At 40.5% G+C, this 16,074-nt stretch overlaps 1 protein-coding gene across 6 annotated transcripts in view; it reads right to left on the reverse strand.

Moving 5' to 3' along the window:
• Positions 1–2,100: 2,100 nt before the first annotated feature.
• WASHC2C (WASH complex subunit 2C) overlaps positions 2,101–16,074 on the reverse strand; it is a 35,605-nt gene continuing 21,631 nt past the window's right edge. For 4 of the 6 annotated variants that reach the window (XM_085582488.1, XM_077784617.2, XM_077784614.2 and 1 more), the window contains 9 exons: positions 15,602–15,784; positions 13,824–13,952; positions 13,527–13,622; positions 11,371–11,487; positions 9,753–9,815; positions 8,860–9,072; positions 6,501–7,103; positions 5,703–5,877; positions 2,101–2,579 (listed from right to left, as the gene is read on the reverse strand). In XM_085582488.1, coding sequence (XP_085438614.1) covers positions 2,443–2,579; positions 5,703–5,877; positions 6,501–7,103; positions 8,860–9,072; positions 9,753–9,815; positions 11,371–11,487; positions 13,527–13,622; positions 13,824–13,952; positions 15,602–15,784 — 1,716 coding nt within the window. In that variant the 3' untranslated portion in view covers positions 2,101–2,442. The remainder of the gene's footprint in view (positions 2,580–5,702; positions 5,878–6,500; positions 7,104–8,859; positions 9,073–9,752; positions 9,816–11,370; positions 11,488–13,526; positions 13,623–13,823; positions 13,953–15,601; positions 15,785–16,074) is intronic. The other 2 variants (XM_085582487.1, XM_077784615.2) reach the window with 1 other exon arrangement.

Here is a 16,074-nt window from a genome sequence, read left to right on the forward strand (position 1 = left end):
GTTTCACCGTGAGGTGGGCCAGGGCAAGCTCCAGAAGCAGCGGGGCCCCTCGATGATCACAGGCTAGGGAAAACAAGCTTATCCTCTTAGCAGGTGCTAATAACATTAACCACTTTACTTTCCATTTAGGTTTTAAAATACACAAGACCTACCCTGACTCACTGTTAGGTTTCAGGCCCAGTTAAAACTGCGGCTTTTGAGAAGCACGTAGCAGGTATGAACCATCAGAGCTTCTGGATGCTGTAATACTGAGCCTTCAGCTCTGCCCTTCCCAGAAGTATGCAGCTCTAGTTTAGTTTATTAAATTTACAGAAAAATCAAAAAAAAAAAACAAAACGAAACCTGAAAAGTAAACCCACATAACAAAAACCCCCAAGTCACCGAAAAACCACAGAACCCAAAACCAAACCATCTAGCCAAAACCCAGTTCAAAAAGTCATCCCTTAGACCAAGCCCTCCCGGAAGTGAAGGGCCTAGACCTCATTTTCACATGTGAAGAGACATGAGGAAAGGCACACACTCTCCATCTTCCAGTTTAGAAAGACGAGGTGGGAACAAAGGTTCTGATCTATTTCATTATATATCTATCAATACATATCTATATCATCTATATCATACACTATTAAGAGCTTTTCTCTGCTGAGCTTTCACATGAAAGTTTAAAAAACATTAAGGCAGGGACTTGTTTTTTCTTACTCCAAGAGCTTTTGGCCCTTAGGGTTCTTAGCTTGTGAACAGCACTCTTTTAATAGAAGTTATTAATGTGAAGGGCCAATAAGATACAGATAAGAAACAGAAAAATTCACCATCTTTTTCTTCATCATCTTATCTTTGAAGCCCTTCTAAGCACAGAAGAAAGGAGTAAAGAAGCAGTCCAAATCACGTATGAGGCATATGCAGCAGATGTAATGCCTATAAATAAAGTTCAAGTGCTTTCACTGCAAACACCCATTTTCAAATAGCCCCCACACTCTTTCAAGCTGCTACTCTCAGCTTCCCCCCCACTTAACATGAATCATTGCCAGGCCCACCTATGGTGCAAATTAATACATCATGTTTCTCCTTTATTCCTTCCAACCTTTCCTCCTGCTTTACCCTCATTAATGCTAGATATTTTAGCTGTAGTATTTACTGTGCCTGATAAAGGAAATTCAGCTTGAGAAACAAGAGACGAACCAGATGTCTCAGAATCTCAGAATGAGCGCTTCAGTGCAAGTGGGAGTTGATCTCAGAGAAGTCCTCTGAGCATATGCTTTAAATTCACAGCAGAACAGTCTTTAGAGTCTGAGATAATACAGACACTATCACAAAAGCAGTGAATCTAGTCAGAATTGCAAGCAGTCGCTTGGATAATAAACATTTGATTTTCCTGCATTTAGGTATTTCCTCTGCTTGTATGCATGCAGGAGAGCAAGTGTCTACCACTGGGTATCAAGTATTGTTAATGGCTGTTTCAGAAGGGACTCTAGAAAATACAGGAAGCAAAGTTAGACCAAATACATTCCACAGTTAGAGGGATTCCAGAGTAGCAACCTCCTGTATAGCTTACACTGTGCTATGGAGGAGAAGGGAAAGCAGACAGCAAGCCTTTAGGCACAAAAGAGTCTTTCCATAAAGTATGTGCACAGGCTTGTCTGCCTGGATGAGACCAAGCGTACTCTGCACAGATGGGACTTTGTGAAAACTATTACTTGCAAAACACTGGCAGCTCCATGCAGGTGAAAAATCTCATTTAATGGCCTACAACTTGAACAGAAGACACTGTTAGGTTTCTGCTGTCTTCATGCACCACTTGGTGCTCATTAGTAACACACTCTTCCTGGCAGAGAAGCATTAGCTGTTGTTATTTTTATAGCCCACATTAACTGCCTATATGAAACACCCCAGTAGAGCTGGTAACAAGTCCTACTCTGAGATTTGCTAACTGCTTCATTCTGTAAGAGAAGCTGTAACTGGTACTGAACCCAGCCTTACCCTCCCATTAGCTCAGTAGGTGGCAGCTGACCCAGACAAGGCATAGTAGTGGTTTTGGTAGCTTTCAAGTCACGATGCACACGCTCTGAGCAAGAGGTAAAGAGGAAACTAAGAGGTACAGACAGATCAAGTTTAACAGACTCCATTTACTATTTATCAATTATCTATAGATCTGTTCAATAAAACAAACTATACTTTATATAATAGATTACTTCATTGCAGGTATTGCACAGGCTGTATTCATCTCGGCATCATGGAAACATGATAGCAGAAGGTTACTGTATTTTTTAAAAAATATATAATTTAGCAGAGTTAGACTAACACAAAAGAATACTAACCATTTAAAATGGGTAATCTCATTTAAATATCCATTTCCATCTCATTCCAGTTCTACTGAATTAGAGAATCCAGAGTATTAGTGCTGGACAGGGCTAAGGAAGGCTGCTTCTCTGCAACACATCCCCTTGACTACTGGCCTCCAAAGGCATTCAGCGGGTCATCAAAGGTGCTCAGGATCTTGCTTTCAGATTTTGGTTCTGAGGCTGCTTGGGAAGATCTGGTTTTAGGAGCAGGTATCTTGACTTGGCTGCTAGAGAATATATCATCTAAAAAGTGGAACAAAAATTAGATTTTAATGAGAAGTGACTACTAAACAGAAGCAACATTGTATACAAGAGACTCCATCACACAGCAGTGACTGCCAAGGACATTCTGTGATAAATGCTTTCCTGCTACTTACAATTCTGGATGCATTTGTAGGGACATACGTGGGAGCTGTTAGCTGTTAAGATTTTTTTTCTTCTTCTTAGTAGACAGCGTAATACTTGTATTTTCTAACATGTTCAGACTCTTACAAGCATTTTTAAAGTACTAATAAATTAAAGCTCCACAATAAATTCTATCATGAAAGTCCCAGATAACATCCCTCTTATCTAGAACAATAATGTCTGAGAAACTTGAGAGATCCAAGAGCTGTGAGCTTGTTGCTAAAAAAATCAGAAGAGGAAAAGATGGTAGTTGCTAGCAACTACTGTGGTGATATTCACTAACCATGAGCCTAATCTACAGCACAGTAAGAAAATGATATAAATCCCCTGAGAACAGACCACTACTAAAATGCAAGGAGGTAGACAGCTATAACCACCATCCTGATAAATATTCAAGAAGTCTGTCTACAGTCTAGAATCAAGGTCTCCCACCACCTTCCTCAATACAAGCATATCTGTTGTGAATAACTAGGATCACAAAGTGGAAAAATAGCACACTCCCATTAAGGCAGAGGACAACAATACGTAGAAATGAAATCATCCAACACAGATAGCCTGTGTCAGCTGCAGAGCTCACAGTCCTGCAGTTCTTGCAGAACTGCTTGTATGTTCATGAAAGAGATGAAGCTGCTACCATACACATGCTGAGGGGTTGCCATGAGGTTTCCCAAGTGTACACAATAGCGTATCTTGTACTCTAAACTAAGAAAGTTAGGATATTCAGATTATGCAGTTGAGAGTATAAAACCAAAAAATTACAAGACTTAGATAGGAGGGTCACTAGTGATTCACAAGGCCAGTGCAAATAGCACATAATTGGTCTTGAATGCCTATTAAGAAAACATGGGTGTTATATAGAGGTTAATATAGCCATTGAGTCAGAGCATGGTTCTAATAACACCAAGGCTGTGGGTTTGATCCCTGTATGGACCATTCATGTAAGAGCTGGACTTGATGATCTTTGTGGGTCCCTTCCAACTCAGAATATTATGTAATTACTAGTCCAGAGTATAAAACTAATATTTCAATCTTCAGCATGTAGCCTAAACTTGAGCAGAGGTCAAGCACAATGTGGCCTATCAAAATGTGTATCCCTGCCTCTTCTTACTATTTCAAAATCAGCATGTGACTGGTACTGTGCTGATCATAGGGATTACGCAGGAATAATCCAGGACCACATTTCAGCACAAGAGCAGTTTAGAAGGAAAGCAAAACAGAGTAATCCCCTACTGGCATCACTCCAAAGCAAGAAGCTATCACATGGATTAGCTTTACAGAAGAGGGGCAGTACAGTGACTGCCATAAGCAGTAGAGGTATCACTCCCATTTTTTATAGAGGCTTAAAGAACACAACAGGGAAAACAGTATTTGTCAGAGTGCAAGGAAGATCAGTCACCATTTTGAGGATAGGCAGGGGTGACATCAGCTATGAGGTGATTAAGGACTCTAGTGACTGAAAGGTATGGTAGGGCAAAAGAAAACAGCCTGCCGCCTTCACACCCCTCAAACTGCAGCTGAAATTTACTGTTTCATTTGCAGCAGAAAGGTTCTCCTAAGACAACAACATACAGCTCTGTAAAAGTGCTGCCACAATCACTTAAGCCAGCCCTTAATGCGAAACGTAGGCAAGTCCCAGTTCCACAACTCTACTGCGGAACATCCTCACCTTCAGGCATCTCCCTCATGCCTGTTGGTGTTCTGGAGCTCCATGGGCCCTAAGGAGCTGCATACCTATGCCTGTACCACTGAACAGTCACCACTCTACAGGAAGATGAAGTCTAGCAGATGTGGGTGCTTTAGATGCAAGGCATCAAGATCAGCTGTGGCATCAAACACAAAGCTCTAGCACCAGATATGACGTCAAAAGTGATAGTACAAACAACAGGTTCTGTTGTGGATCATTTTCAAGTGGCATTCTACAACTGGTTTTTTCCAACATTCAGTTCAGATTTTTCTGTTGAATATTTGGAAGGGGTAACTGCTTGGCAAATTCTTTCACTTACTATAGACTACATGAAAAAACGTAAATTACTGAAACAAGATTAAAAAAAAATCATCCAATATGTATTTCAAATACCTTCCTAACAAACCTTTAAGTCTTATTTTTTATATCTATCAAGAAGATTTTGAAATCTCAAAATGCTCATTCTCCAGCAAGTTTTCTAGCACATTTACAGACTTCAACCATCAGGCTAGAGTACTCAGCAGCAGTCCAAGTAAAACAGTGGTACGTCAGGTTCAATTAGACTAAGTCAGAGGGAATGAAGACTTGACAAGAACCAAAGCTAGAGAAAAATTTTGTCTTAGAAAAGAAAAACATTCCATCTCAAAGAGCTATGAACATGAAGAGCCTGAGAACAGACACAGCTGAGAATCACATTACTTTCAGCATCTCTGCTGATGGAGAAGAAAGAAGCAGGCTTTGTGCCTCATTTCACATTACTACTTGCTGTTTTTTCAACAAATTTTACATAGCAAACATTTGGTTTCAGCTGTAATATCTGTAAATTGTCCTGAATACATGAATGTAAACAAAAGCTTATGGGCTTCAAGGTAGTTAACACAATAGTGAAGGTGGGATGGACAGAGATGCTAGTTTGTTTGTATCAGTAACTTACTGGAAGTACAATACATAAAGCTGTGCAGATTGAAATACAGAATCTGTCTCAGAGCCATAACAACATGAGATGAATCTCTTAGAAACTTGTCTGAAGTAATTCCCTACAGGAATTTAACATTTTCTCAGAACAATTTTATACTCTGTCCTAAACCACTTTAATGCCATGCTAGTTCTACAAATCTAGAAAGTTCTCATCCAAGGGTAAAATCCAAAGATGAACAGAGATTTCAGAGAAGTTGAAAAGTAAAAGAAAGCAGAGGGTTATAAAACATCTTAGATGCATGTAACTCAGGACAATATTACAAGACTAGCAGCAAGATTTTGCTTATACATACACTTACCCATATCATCATCAAATATGGATTTTTGTTCCACCTTCTTTTTGGTCTTCTTTTCTTTTGGTTTTGCAGTTAGATCCGCAAAAATATCAATGTTATCATCAAACAGGTTTGTCTCTGGCATTTTCTCTTTCATTTTGGTCACTGGCTTAATTGCTTCAGTAGCAAATATATCATCCTTGGAGAAAAATATAGGAAGATCTCATCAATACACAACACACTCCAAGAGAATAGTCAAATTACCTGAATACAGCAGCTGAGGTGTTTAGAAGATTTGGGTTTCCTGGGCTTATCAGACAAAGGTTGAACTCAGCGATCTGAGAGGTCTTTGCCAACCTTACTAGCAAGAAGTTTGAGACCCTTTTCCTCATGGGGGACTTGGCAGAAGTGCCTTAGTAGTGGATTGTACACAGGTCAAGTACAGCACACAGAGGCCTGTATCAAGTGCCCAGCCCACCAATTTTATTCCTTTTTTTAAAGTGTTAATTAGTTACTGGGAATTGGACAGTTAACAAATAAGAACCAAATACCTTCTTATTCTGAAAAAGGTAAAGTTGTCACAGCACATTCAGCACATGACTGCTCTGTGTTAAGGTTCCATCTTTTAAACTACTGCTACTAGTTAGGGACTGAACAACCAAAGAGTTTCTATATCCCAGCAGTGAAGCAGGACTGAGAGTTTACTTCACTCCCTTATCCTGCATACCCCATCCTATTCAGCAGCCTCCATTAAGCCTAAATTAGAGACATCTACATACGGAGCTGGGGAACAAAAAACAATGTGGCAGGTTCAGCCATTACCTCAAAGATATCTTGGGCAGTAGGGTCAGCTGCTTGGCGGACAGCAGATTTTAACTCCTTTTTTCCAGTTTTTTGAGAGGTGAAGAGAGAATCTTCCTCTTCCTCCAAAAAAGGTATAGGGCTACTTTTAGTTGAAGACTTTTGTTGTACAGGCTGGAAGAGATCATTGATATCCTGATCACCCAGATCAGGCTTTTTTTCCCTGCCCTTTATGGGTTTGTTATCCATACTGTCTGGCATTTCCTCCTTCAATTTTGATTGTGCAGCTGGTCTGGATGTCGAGCTGCTTGCAAAAAGGTCTTCAGACTCAAACAGATCATCCCCATTTTCTGTGGATTCTGGAGGAAGGAGTTTGTTTGTATCAGCAGACAAAACACTGCTGTGAGCTGGTAGTGACAAGCTAGAGTGAAAGCCATTTTCCTTAGACTCTGCTTCAACATCAAGAGGCTCCTTTCTGTTCACTACTACTGACGTTTGTTTTGGTAGAGAGAATTGTGACTCTTTAGTAGCGTCCATCTTCTCGCTCACTTCAGCCTCTTGGGCAGCCAGACGGCGTGCCATTCTGCTAGGGGGTCTGCGCTTCCCTGGGACCCTGATCCTGGTCTGCAAGGAAGGAGGAAAAGCAAAGCAGTGTCATACACAAGGAAAAAGCCCCACAGGACATTCAAGCTTGGAACAGTTTGGAGAAATATTTAGAAATGTAACCCAGGATTTCTCATTTGCTGCCCTTAGTCATTCCACAGCAGTGGAACTGGTGTACAAAAGCAATAGCATTCGCAAATAAGAGTCACAACAGGTCAGCAAGCCACTCTAGCTCCTTGGCTTTAGGTAATACCTTAGTCAGACTGTTATCTTGCTAATCTAGGGGCTTTTACAGTGCAGTTCAAGCCATGACTAATTATATTTTCCACGCAATTTCATTTTATGTATAACCTATTGCAGTTACTTGCCACTTTTAAGGAAGCCCCCTGGCAAGTTTCCATTACAGCCTCTCCCCTATCCCACATGGACAGGAGTATTTACATGGGTAAGAAATGGATCACTACAACTCTTCCCTTTTGTTAATTGCTTCATGCATTGTTCTTTGAAACGGCAGGCAGAATGCTGGGCAGGTTGCTTTGTTCCAGCCATTGGAAAAATTGCATTTGACTGGATATATTTACACTCAACCTGAAAGGTTGAAGAAGCAATGATATGCCAAAATTACAGCATCTAACCTGAGCCACAAAAAGCATTCACTGTAGAGTTACCAAGATGCTTCTCCTAAGATTACTTCTGTAAAAAACATGCAACATCACTACACTAAAATGAACATTCAAGGTTGATAATATGCAGCTACAGGCAGTCTATTCTTTGCAGGCCTATCTATTTAAAAGTTTCATAATACAGAGCTTTGTCTCTTGGAACATGCTGCTATCGACAACAACTATGCCTACGCAGTAATGCACCAGGCTGACGTACAAGCTTCAAACCCATCTGTCAGTAACGGGTCATGTCAGCCATGGTTGTTGGTGGCTGCTGCATCTTGCCACATCATCTCTGCTACTCATCTAGTAATGAACAGCCTCATCAGCATTATAGGAAGACTCAATTAACTTAAGATTTTAAGTTATCTTACACTGCTGCTCTTAGGAAACCCCACAGATTTACAAAATCATAGGAACCTAGATGAAATCTTAACTACATGGCTGACACTTCCATTTTTTTTAAAGAAACACTACAGAACCATTATTCTTTAATTAGAATATGCCTTTTGCAGTCCATAAAGTAGAAAGTGTGAGTGAAAAACAAGTCTGTCAGGAGGCAGAGATTTGCCATGTCAAAAGCTGTAACACTCCTTTTTGTTTTCCTTTGTGTGAAAACAAAAGTTTTCTTTGAAAAAGAATTGGGAGTTACAGTTCAGCACAGCATGACATTTTTATCCACAGAGGAGGTAAAGGTCAGCCTACAGCAGTTGATGTGTTCTGGATAGCTTGTCAAAGCAGCTACCTGTAACCTGTTTTACAGTTAGCCTAGCAAGATGTCTTTTTAATATTTTTTTAGGTTGGTGTCTCCTGGAACAGGACAATATGTTATGCTAACATGCCTTCAGCCAATAGGGAAATCTAGTATTTGGAAAAGGCCCAAATTAAAAGGCACCAAGTATATGCATAAGCCCCTCACTGAGCTAAGTATAGGTGCTAAGCTAGACTTTCTCTTCAGTGATCCACGGAAGTGAGAGGGGATTAGATTTTCACACTCCCATTTAGATTCAGATAAACCACATTGCTAGCAGAACTTGCATACCAAAACAAACTCCTGCACGAGGACAGACTGTGTTTTTAATCCCCCTTCCTCTTATCCTAAATACCAAGGTTACCTTATTGGCGTTGTGCAAGGTGTCTGCTTGCATGGGCTGATCAAAGCTTACGCCAAGCTCTTCATTGCTTCCTGCAGCAGAGAAGGCTTCACTGTTCTGCGCCTCCTTGGGCTCATGTAATGGAGTGTCCAGCACTGGTAAGGGGGACTTGACATTGGAAACCTTAGGCATTGCACCAGGTAGTAAGGCTGAAGGGTTAATAGCTAAGTTAGCCTACAAAACAGACAACAAAAACATACACACAAAAAGAGATCACATTACTACTGCTCCAGAGTAGGCATGGCCTCAGAGAAGCAGCAAGAACTAGTGTATCTTGGTATTCAAGTTCTACTTCTGAAGTGCCTGGCTTTTCTCAGACCTAAGAACTTCTGTGCCTCCCACAAGTTCTGTCTCACTAAAACTGTGGAGTGGTCAACACTATTATTCTGTGTAAGAGCTTCAGAAACAGCAGGGTCAAGTTATACCAGACCAAACACCTCAATGTACATAGCTCAATATTCTTTCTGAGGAGACAATGCTTCTGACTTTAAATGGTACTGTGATACAGGCAGTTATTATATATTTTGTGTCAAAAGAGAGACATAACCATAGTCCCCCCTAAGAGTCTCTAAACATATTTAATAGTGCTAAGAAAAATAGCAGTTCAAAAAGGACCCCACCCCTCTGCCCCCCCAACATAAGTAAATAGTGCTGCTTAGAGTCAGGACTGAAACAGAAGGAGAAAATAATATTAAACATGCAATACAGAAAAAGCAATCAAAAAAATGCCATCTTAAAAAAATAATGTCGCAAGAATAAGGTAAGGAAGCAATAAGATTTTGTTTCAGGGAAAGCTATCAGTGAGGCAAGGAAGATTTTCTTTTGAAAGTTAAAGTGCCAGTAAAGTTAATTACTTGTAGCTTTCCAATCCGAGATGAAGGCTCTTTGGTTTTAATGGGAACAGGACCTGTAGATTTCTGCACAAAATTACATTGGATTAAACAAGTTGACAAACTGTTATCAACCAGACCATAGTTTTCAATTTAATATATATATAGAAAGCAGCTAATTGCTTACCAATTTATCCTGAAGATACCTTATTATTATCACATTCTACTATTAGAGCTATAGTCACTAAGTTTTCAGTTTCCCACATGCCATAGCCCCATCTTCATTACCAGATTTCATTCACCTGTCTTTCTACCCACTATTATACTTTGCCACAGTAACTGAACAACATCCATCTTCTCCAGGCCACTGCTACCACTAGTCAAATCAAATCAGGACAGCTACCTTATTCTGTCCCCTAAAATCCTCTGAAGCCATACTGCCAGGCAATGATCTAACTTTTCTCTTTGTAACTGGTGGTAACAGCTACAGAATTCAATGAAGCCCACATGGAAGCCAAGAGAGCTTCAAAATTGTTCCGTTCAGAATTCAAGGAAAACAGCTTCAGAGAAGTGAGTGTTCCTCTGAAAAAAAAACAGGCCAGTAGTGCTACAAGAAGAGTAGGCTAAACAAGCAAGAGCAGCTGCTTGATCTGAAGATTTGGGTCAATTGTAGGACTCAAGGAATGAATCAAATCAGCTAAGGTGCATTTCCCAGGGCTTGCTCTCCACAAATTTGTAATCTGCATGGTTCTGTGAGCTAGGTAATATTGCTGTTGGTATGACTGGGCAGGCAGAGCTCCTTCAGCTAGGCTGAAGTAACAGAGTTTGCAAGAGTTAGGACGCTAGTTTGAAGGGCTTGAGAGCATGACAATCCTAGTATCTGACGAGATTTTCTCTACTTAACTGCATCTGGTGTTCAGCTTAACCTCAGACAGGCTGAAACCATTCCTATAGCAGACTGTCAGTAGCTACAAAAACCAGGAAGATAATCCTGGTTCTAGACTTCAAGGAAACTTTACAAAAAGGGAAGACATGCTAATTACTAGCTCTATAGGCATGCTGCTTTGTGTTCCTCAGCCCAGTGGAGAAAAAACAACTCCTAAACTAATCTCATACACATGAAAATCCATCAAGCAGTTCTGGTGTGACACAGGTCAGAACTCTGGTCCAGATAATCTCTCCCAGAGACTCCTGATTTTGCAAGATTAATGACAGGAGTCTTGTTTACTCACTACAGAGACTCCAAGATAGGAGTCTCAACTGACACAGATTTGGGCTGTGCACCCTGATCTCCTTTCTGAGAAAGGCTACCTTTAAAGATCACATTCACCCCAACAGACACTGGCACTCCAGAGAAGAAACAACTCATTTTCAGTACAACTGGGCTTAGGGTGTAGCTTTTCACTGCCATTTCACTTTTTAAAGTGAAGTGTGTGTGTACAATGAATAAAACATCAATAACATTTAAACTTCTGGCTACTAACAGTGCACATGCTGATAAGCAGAATAATTTGGTCACACATTACTGCCTGCCAGCCAGTGAATTCAAGCATTACTTTTCATCTTTCCAAGACACTTAAAAAGGATTATACATCTCCTTTTTCTTTGCATGCTGTTCAAGGAACAAGATTTAAGTACTTGCCTCTGTAGTTGCTGCCTTCAGAGTCTCATCTTGCTTGGCACTTGAAGCATTTTCTAGATTACTGCTCACTGAGGAAGGGCCAACGCTGGTCTGAAGAGTTTTCTTCTCAGCCATTTTCTGAAAGCATTATGGGCACAAGTCAACATGGAGTTAAAGCATGGTGTGCAGATTCAAAAAACAAAACCCCAAAAGAACATAAGCAAAAATTTTTTAAATCTTGCTTTTAACTGAACATAAAACTGGCCACATCTTGTGATCCTGCTGTGCATAGTTGTATTTAGTTTGCATGGCATGGTTTTGGTAGCAGTGGTGGGGAGCTACAGGGGTGGATTTTGTGAGAAACTGGTAGAAGCTTTTCCCATGTCTAGCAGTGCCAATGCCTGGTGGTTCCAAAGATGGCTGCTGGCCAAGGCTGAGCCAATCGGGAACAGTGGTAAGCCCTCTGTTATAACATATTTAAGAAGAAAAAATGTTATTTTACAGATGTAATTGCAGCCAGAAAAGAGTGGGGTGAGAACACAGTAGAGGAACAGCCCAGCAGACACCAAGGACAGTGCAGGAGGGAGAAAAGGTGCCCCAGGAACCAGAGGTGAGATTCCCCTGCAGCCTGTGGTGGAGACCCAGCCAGAGTAGGTGTGTACCTGAGAGGAGGCTGGGAACCCATAGGAGGCCTGGGTCCTGGCAGGGACCTGCAGAACCATGGGAGAGGAGCCCACACTGGAGCAGGTCTCCTGGCAGGACTTGTTACCCTGTGGTGGACCCAGGTCAGCACAGGCTATGCCCAAAGGACTGCACCCCATGGAAGAATGACCCTGTGGGATGGACGTAGGCTGGGAAGTTCATGGAGAACTGTCTTCTGTGGGAAGGACCCCATGCTGGACCAGGGGAAGGACTCCTCTCTGAGCAGTGGCAGAAACAAGGTGTGATGAACAGACCTAAACTCCCATTTCCCTGCAGCAGCGGGGAGAGGAGGTGGAGTTAGGAAGGAGAGACAGATGGGGGAAAGGTGTTTTTAAGGTCTTATTTTTCTTCTCATTATTCCACTCTGATTTTGCTAGAAATAAATTCAATTAATATCTCTAATTCAAATCTGTTTTGCCCTTGTCAGTATTTTGTGAGTGATCTCTCCCAGTCCTTATCTCAACTAATTTATATAAAATATAACTCTGTTATATTTTCTCTCCCTGTCCAGCTGCAAAGGGGAGTGAAAGAGGGGCTTTGGTGAGTGTCTGGCATCTTGCCAACATCAACTGACTATAACAATAGGCATTAACCTGTGGCTCTGCAAACCAGGGGCCTTCCATTCCTCCATTCCTTTAGTCTACCTCAACCTTTGCTGTCTGTGCTAACAGTTACTAATGAGTTTCAATAAACTTTAAATGCATGCCTATTTCCTCATCAACAGCAGAGAAAATAAAAGCACAGCGCCAGCTAAGGGACAATGCTATTTTTATGTTTTCAAGCAACCAGGTTTCATATACAGTCTCCCAAGCACTAATTACTTAAGACCACTCTGTCCAGAGTCCTCAAAACTGTTTTCAAGAACTATTGCCAGTTTTCTAGCCTAACACCCAGCTATAGACATAAATATAGTCTAAAGTAAAAGTTAGTTTCAGTTTAATTAAGATAATTGTATCTAAAAGTAGCAGTTGAAAATTTATGTTAGGACTTTGACCTCAGACCACATGTAACAGTCTAGTTCATTACTGCACCTACTCATCCTTTAAAAGCAATTGGGTGACCATGAGAATTTTAACACTGCACCATTACCTGTGATCAAACCAACATGCAGAAACTTGAATTACACAACTCTCAGAGCATGGCTCATCAGTTATGCATAAAGCACAGGGAAGTAATATTAGCAAGTCAAGCAATTAAACAAAACAAACTACTATGATTTCTGCTCAGGTGTGCCCTCTTACACCGAAATCGGTCCCAGGCGTACACAAAAATAAATAGAATCTAATTCTTTCATCATAACATTGGGACAGCCAATGCATCTGTTTGCTCCCTATGTCTTCAGGGTCACAATGACCTTTTCTGTTCTCTCAAAAAGATTTGAAAAGTCATTAAATTTCTTGTGGGTATACAAATGGAGAAAATCCTTTCCCTACACTTCTTTCTATATAAGCCATTTACAGTAGAGAAACAGGTACCGGAATGTTTGTTTTAGCAGTACTGAAGAGATCATCCTCATCATCATCCCCAAAAAGGCTTCCTCCAGGTGATGGCTTCAGGATACGGTTTGCAGACTAAAGAAACAAAAGATAAAGATATGTCACAGATCCAAAGCACATCTTTTTCAGCCCATGATGCTAGAATAACTGACATTAGCATTTGGCTCTCCCTGGAAATCAGTGACTTCTAATCTGTCCAAACAAAGAACATCAGTACACTGAACACTTCAAAGACTGTTTTTAAACAGGAGGTTCAGAGGTGGGCTTTGATCTCACCATTGACTTCTTGGGGCTGGCAAAGAGGTCAACATCTGGGTCATTGTCCTTCTGAAGTTTGTGACTGAAGAGAAGCTCTTCGTCTTGAAAGACCCCAGTGCTTTTGGGCCGAGTACTTTTCTCAGAAGCCTGGAAGCAGAGCAGAAAACTTCCTCACAGAGGGAGCTTCTTATTGTGTGGACCTATTTGCCTCATCATAAGACAGGTTACAATTCCCCTGAGGCTACACTACAGCCCTGTACTGGTAACAAAAATACAGCTGTAATTGCTGGTTATTACAATATAAATATTTGTATTTAGAGTTCAATTTAATGAGAAGACATTTGCCACAATATCTGTGTCTGCTGATCCAAGATCCAGTGCTACTACTTACTTCTAAAGCTTCCTTCAAAAGGAAAATAAAAAACAAAAAAGTTCAGTATGTTATCACGACTGTACAGTAAGGTTTGTATTCCAGTAAGACTTTTATGCCTCAAAAATTTTAGCTAAGGATGCAGGACATAGTAGTGAAAGGAAGATAATCTCTTGGTTATCTTCCTAAGCAACATTTTCAAATAAGAATAAAAAAATACTTTTTTTTTTTAACAAAATGCTTGTGAAACTATTATTGTTGCTAGACTCCCTGTTCTCCTGTGAAAGCAAGCAAATACTCCCATGGAAGAAAAGAACTTACTGCCTTTGGCAAGAATTTGTACTTTCAAATTTGCTGCTGTGGGGAAGACTGAAGTTACACATATCACCCTTAAGTCCTCCATTACCTGTCAGAGTAATGAGTGTCAGCTTCAACACCAAAAACAATGCCTTTGTATGATCGTGGTCATTGCAGGCACCCAGATGCAAAGGCAAAGGCCCAACTCCAATGTCCAGGTAAAGGCCCATATCTGTGTTTTACCACTAATCTGTCTCTATTAAAACAACCCAAATTAAAGGATGCTTCTTCAGAGTGTGACTGAATGTCCAGTACCAAAATACCACACACAAAATCCAGGGAGCCAGAGTGGTCATTCTAAGAGTAAAGCCTGATTCTACCCATTCCTATTTAAGTCTCCAAGAACCCCAAAGGGCTGCCTAAGTTTAATTTCCAGTACACCATTTTTCATCCATACACCCTCTCCTATGATTCTTACTCCTGTAATTTCTTTTTTTTTCGTTCCCCGCACCAACTTTAATTTCATATCAAAAGTCAGGTCACATTTTTAGTGCACTAGCACTGCTGTTTATGCCCAGATATGTGAAAATGTAATGCACATCTAGAATTATCCACACACAAAACACATATTAAGTTGAAATACGCCAGAAAAGTAGTAGCACCTTTCAGATTTGCCTGTCAAAAAGGTTAAGTTCATAAATTACCATTCTGATTTTTGCATTTCGGCACCTTAATCACTTTGTGACGACTATATGAGAATTTTTAGACCACAAGGTCTAAAACTCCACATTCTTTTACTTCCTAGTGTCTTTGACCTTGAGGAGTAACTGAAGAGTCAGTTCTGTAAAGCAAAAATCAAGTAGCTGCACCGAAAAATCTGTATAGAATTTCTTTTCATATTAATATGTAGCAAAATGCTTTCAAGTTAGTGAGGCAGGAAAATTTACAAAAGAATTCTGGATCACAAGGAAGAGCAGGAATAATTTCTCACCCAAGAATCTGGAAGGTTAGAAATTGAGAAACATCAGCCTGCATGACATGAAGAGAGGGAAATGTAAACTAAACCTTGCCTAGAAAAGCAGAGATGGAAATACCATTTCTCAGTCTTCAAGAACTTCCTTACACTCACCACAACAACTCCTTTCTGTGCATTTTTTATGCCATCATCATCTTCCAGTCTCTCTTCTTCTTCCTCCTCAAATAAGCTTAACACTTTCTTAGCTTGGCTTTTCACATCTTTGTCCAGAGCTGGTGGTGATGTTGAAAACAGATCTGAATTGTCAGCTGGCTCTGAAGATATTACTGCAAAAGGCTCCACCAAAAAAAAAAAAAAAAAATCAACACACCAGCCTGTTATTTATTTCAGGTTTGCCCAAAAACCCTGCTAAGCTTTCTTGGTTAAATACCACCAGTGGTCAGAGTTCTGCAATCATTACCAAGCAGGCAACTGCATTCAACTAATTTTTCCCAAGCAGACAGAATATCAATATGCAGGTTAGCAAGAGACAGTTGATAAAGAACACACATTTCAGCTCTGAAAGGAAGACAAGTTTCCTTCTGTACCCTACCCCGTGGCACTACTGATAAGCAGCTTCCTGCATA

The sequence above is a fragment of the Lonchura striata genome, chromosome 6, assembly GCF_050655825.1.
Source record: "Lonchura striata isolate lonStrDom1 chromosome 6, ASM5065582v1, whole genome shotgun sequence".
NCBI classification, from domain to species: Eukaryota; Metazoa; Chordata; class Aves; order Passeriformes; family Estrildidae; genus Lonchura; species Lonchura striata.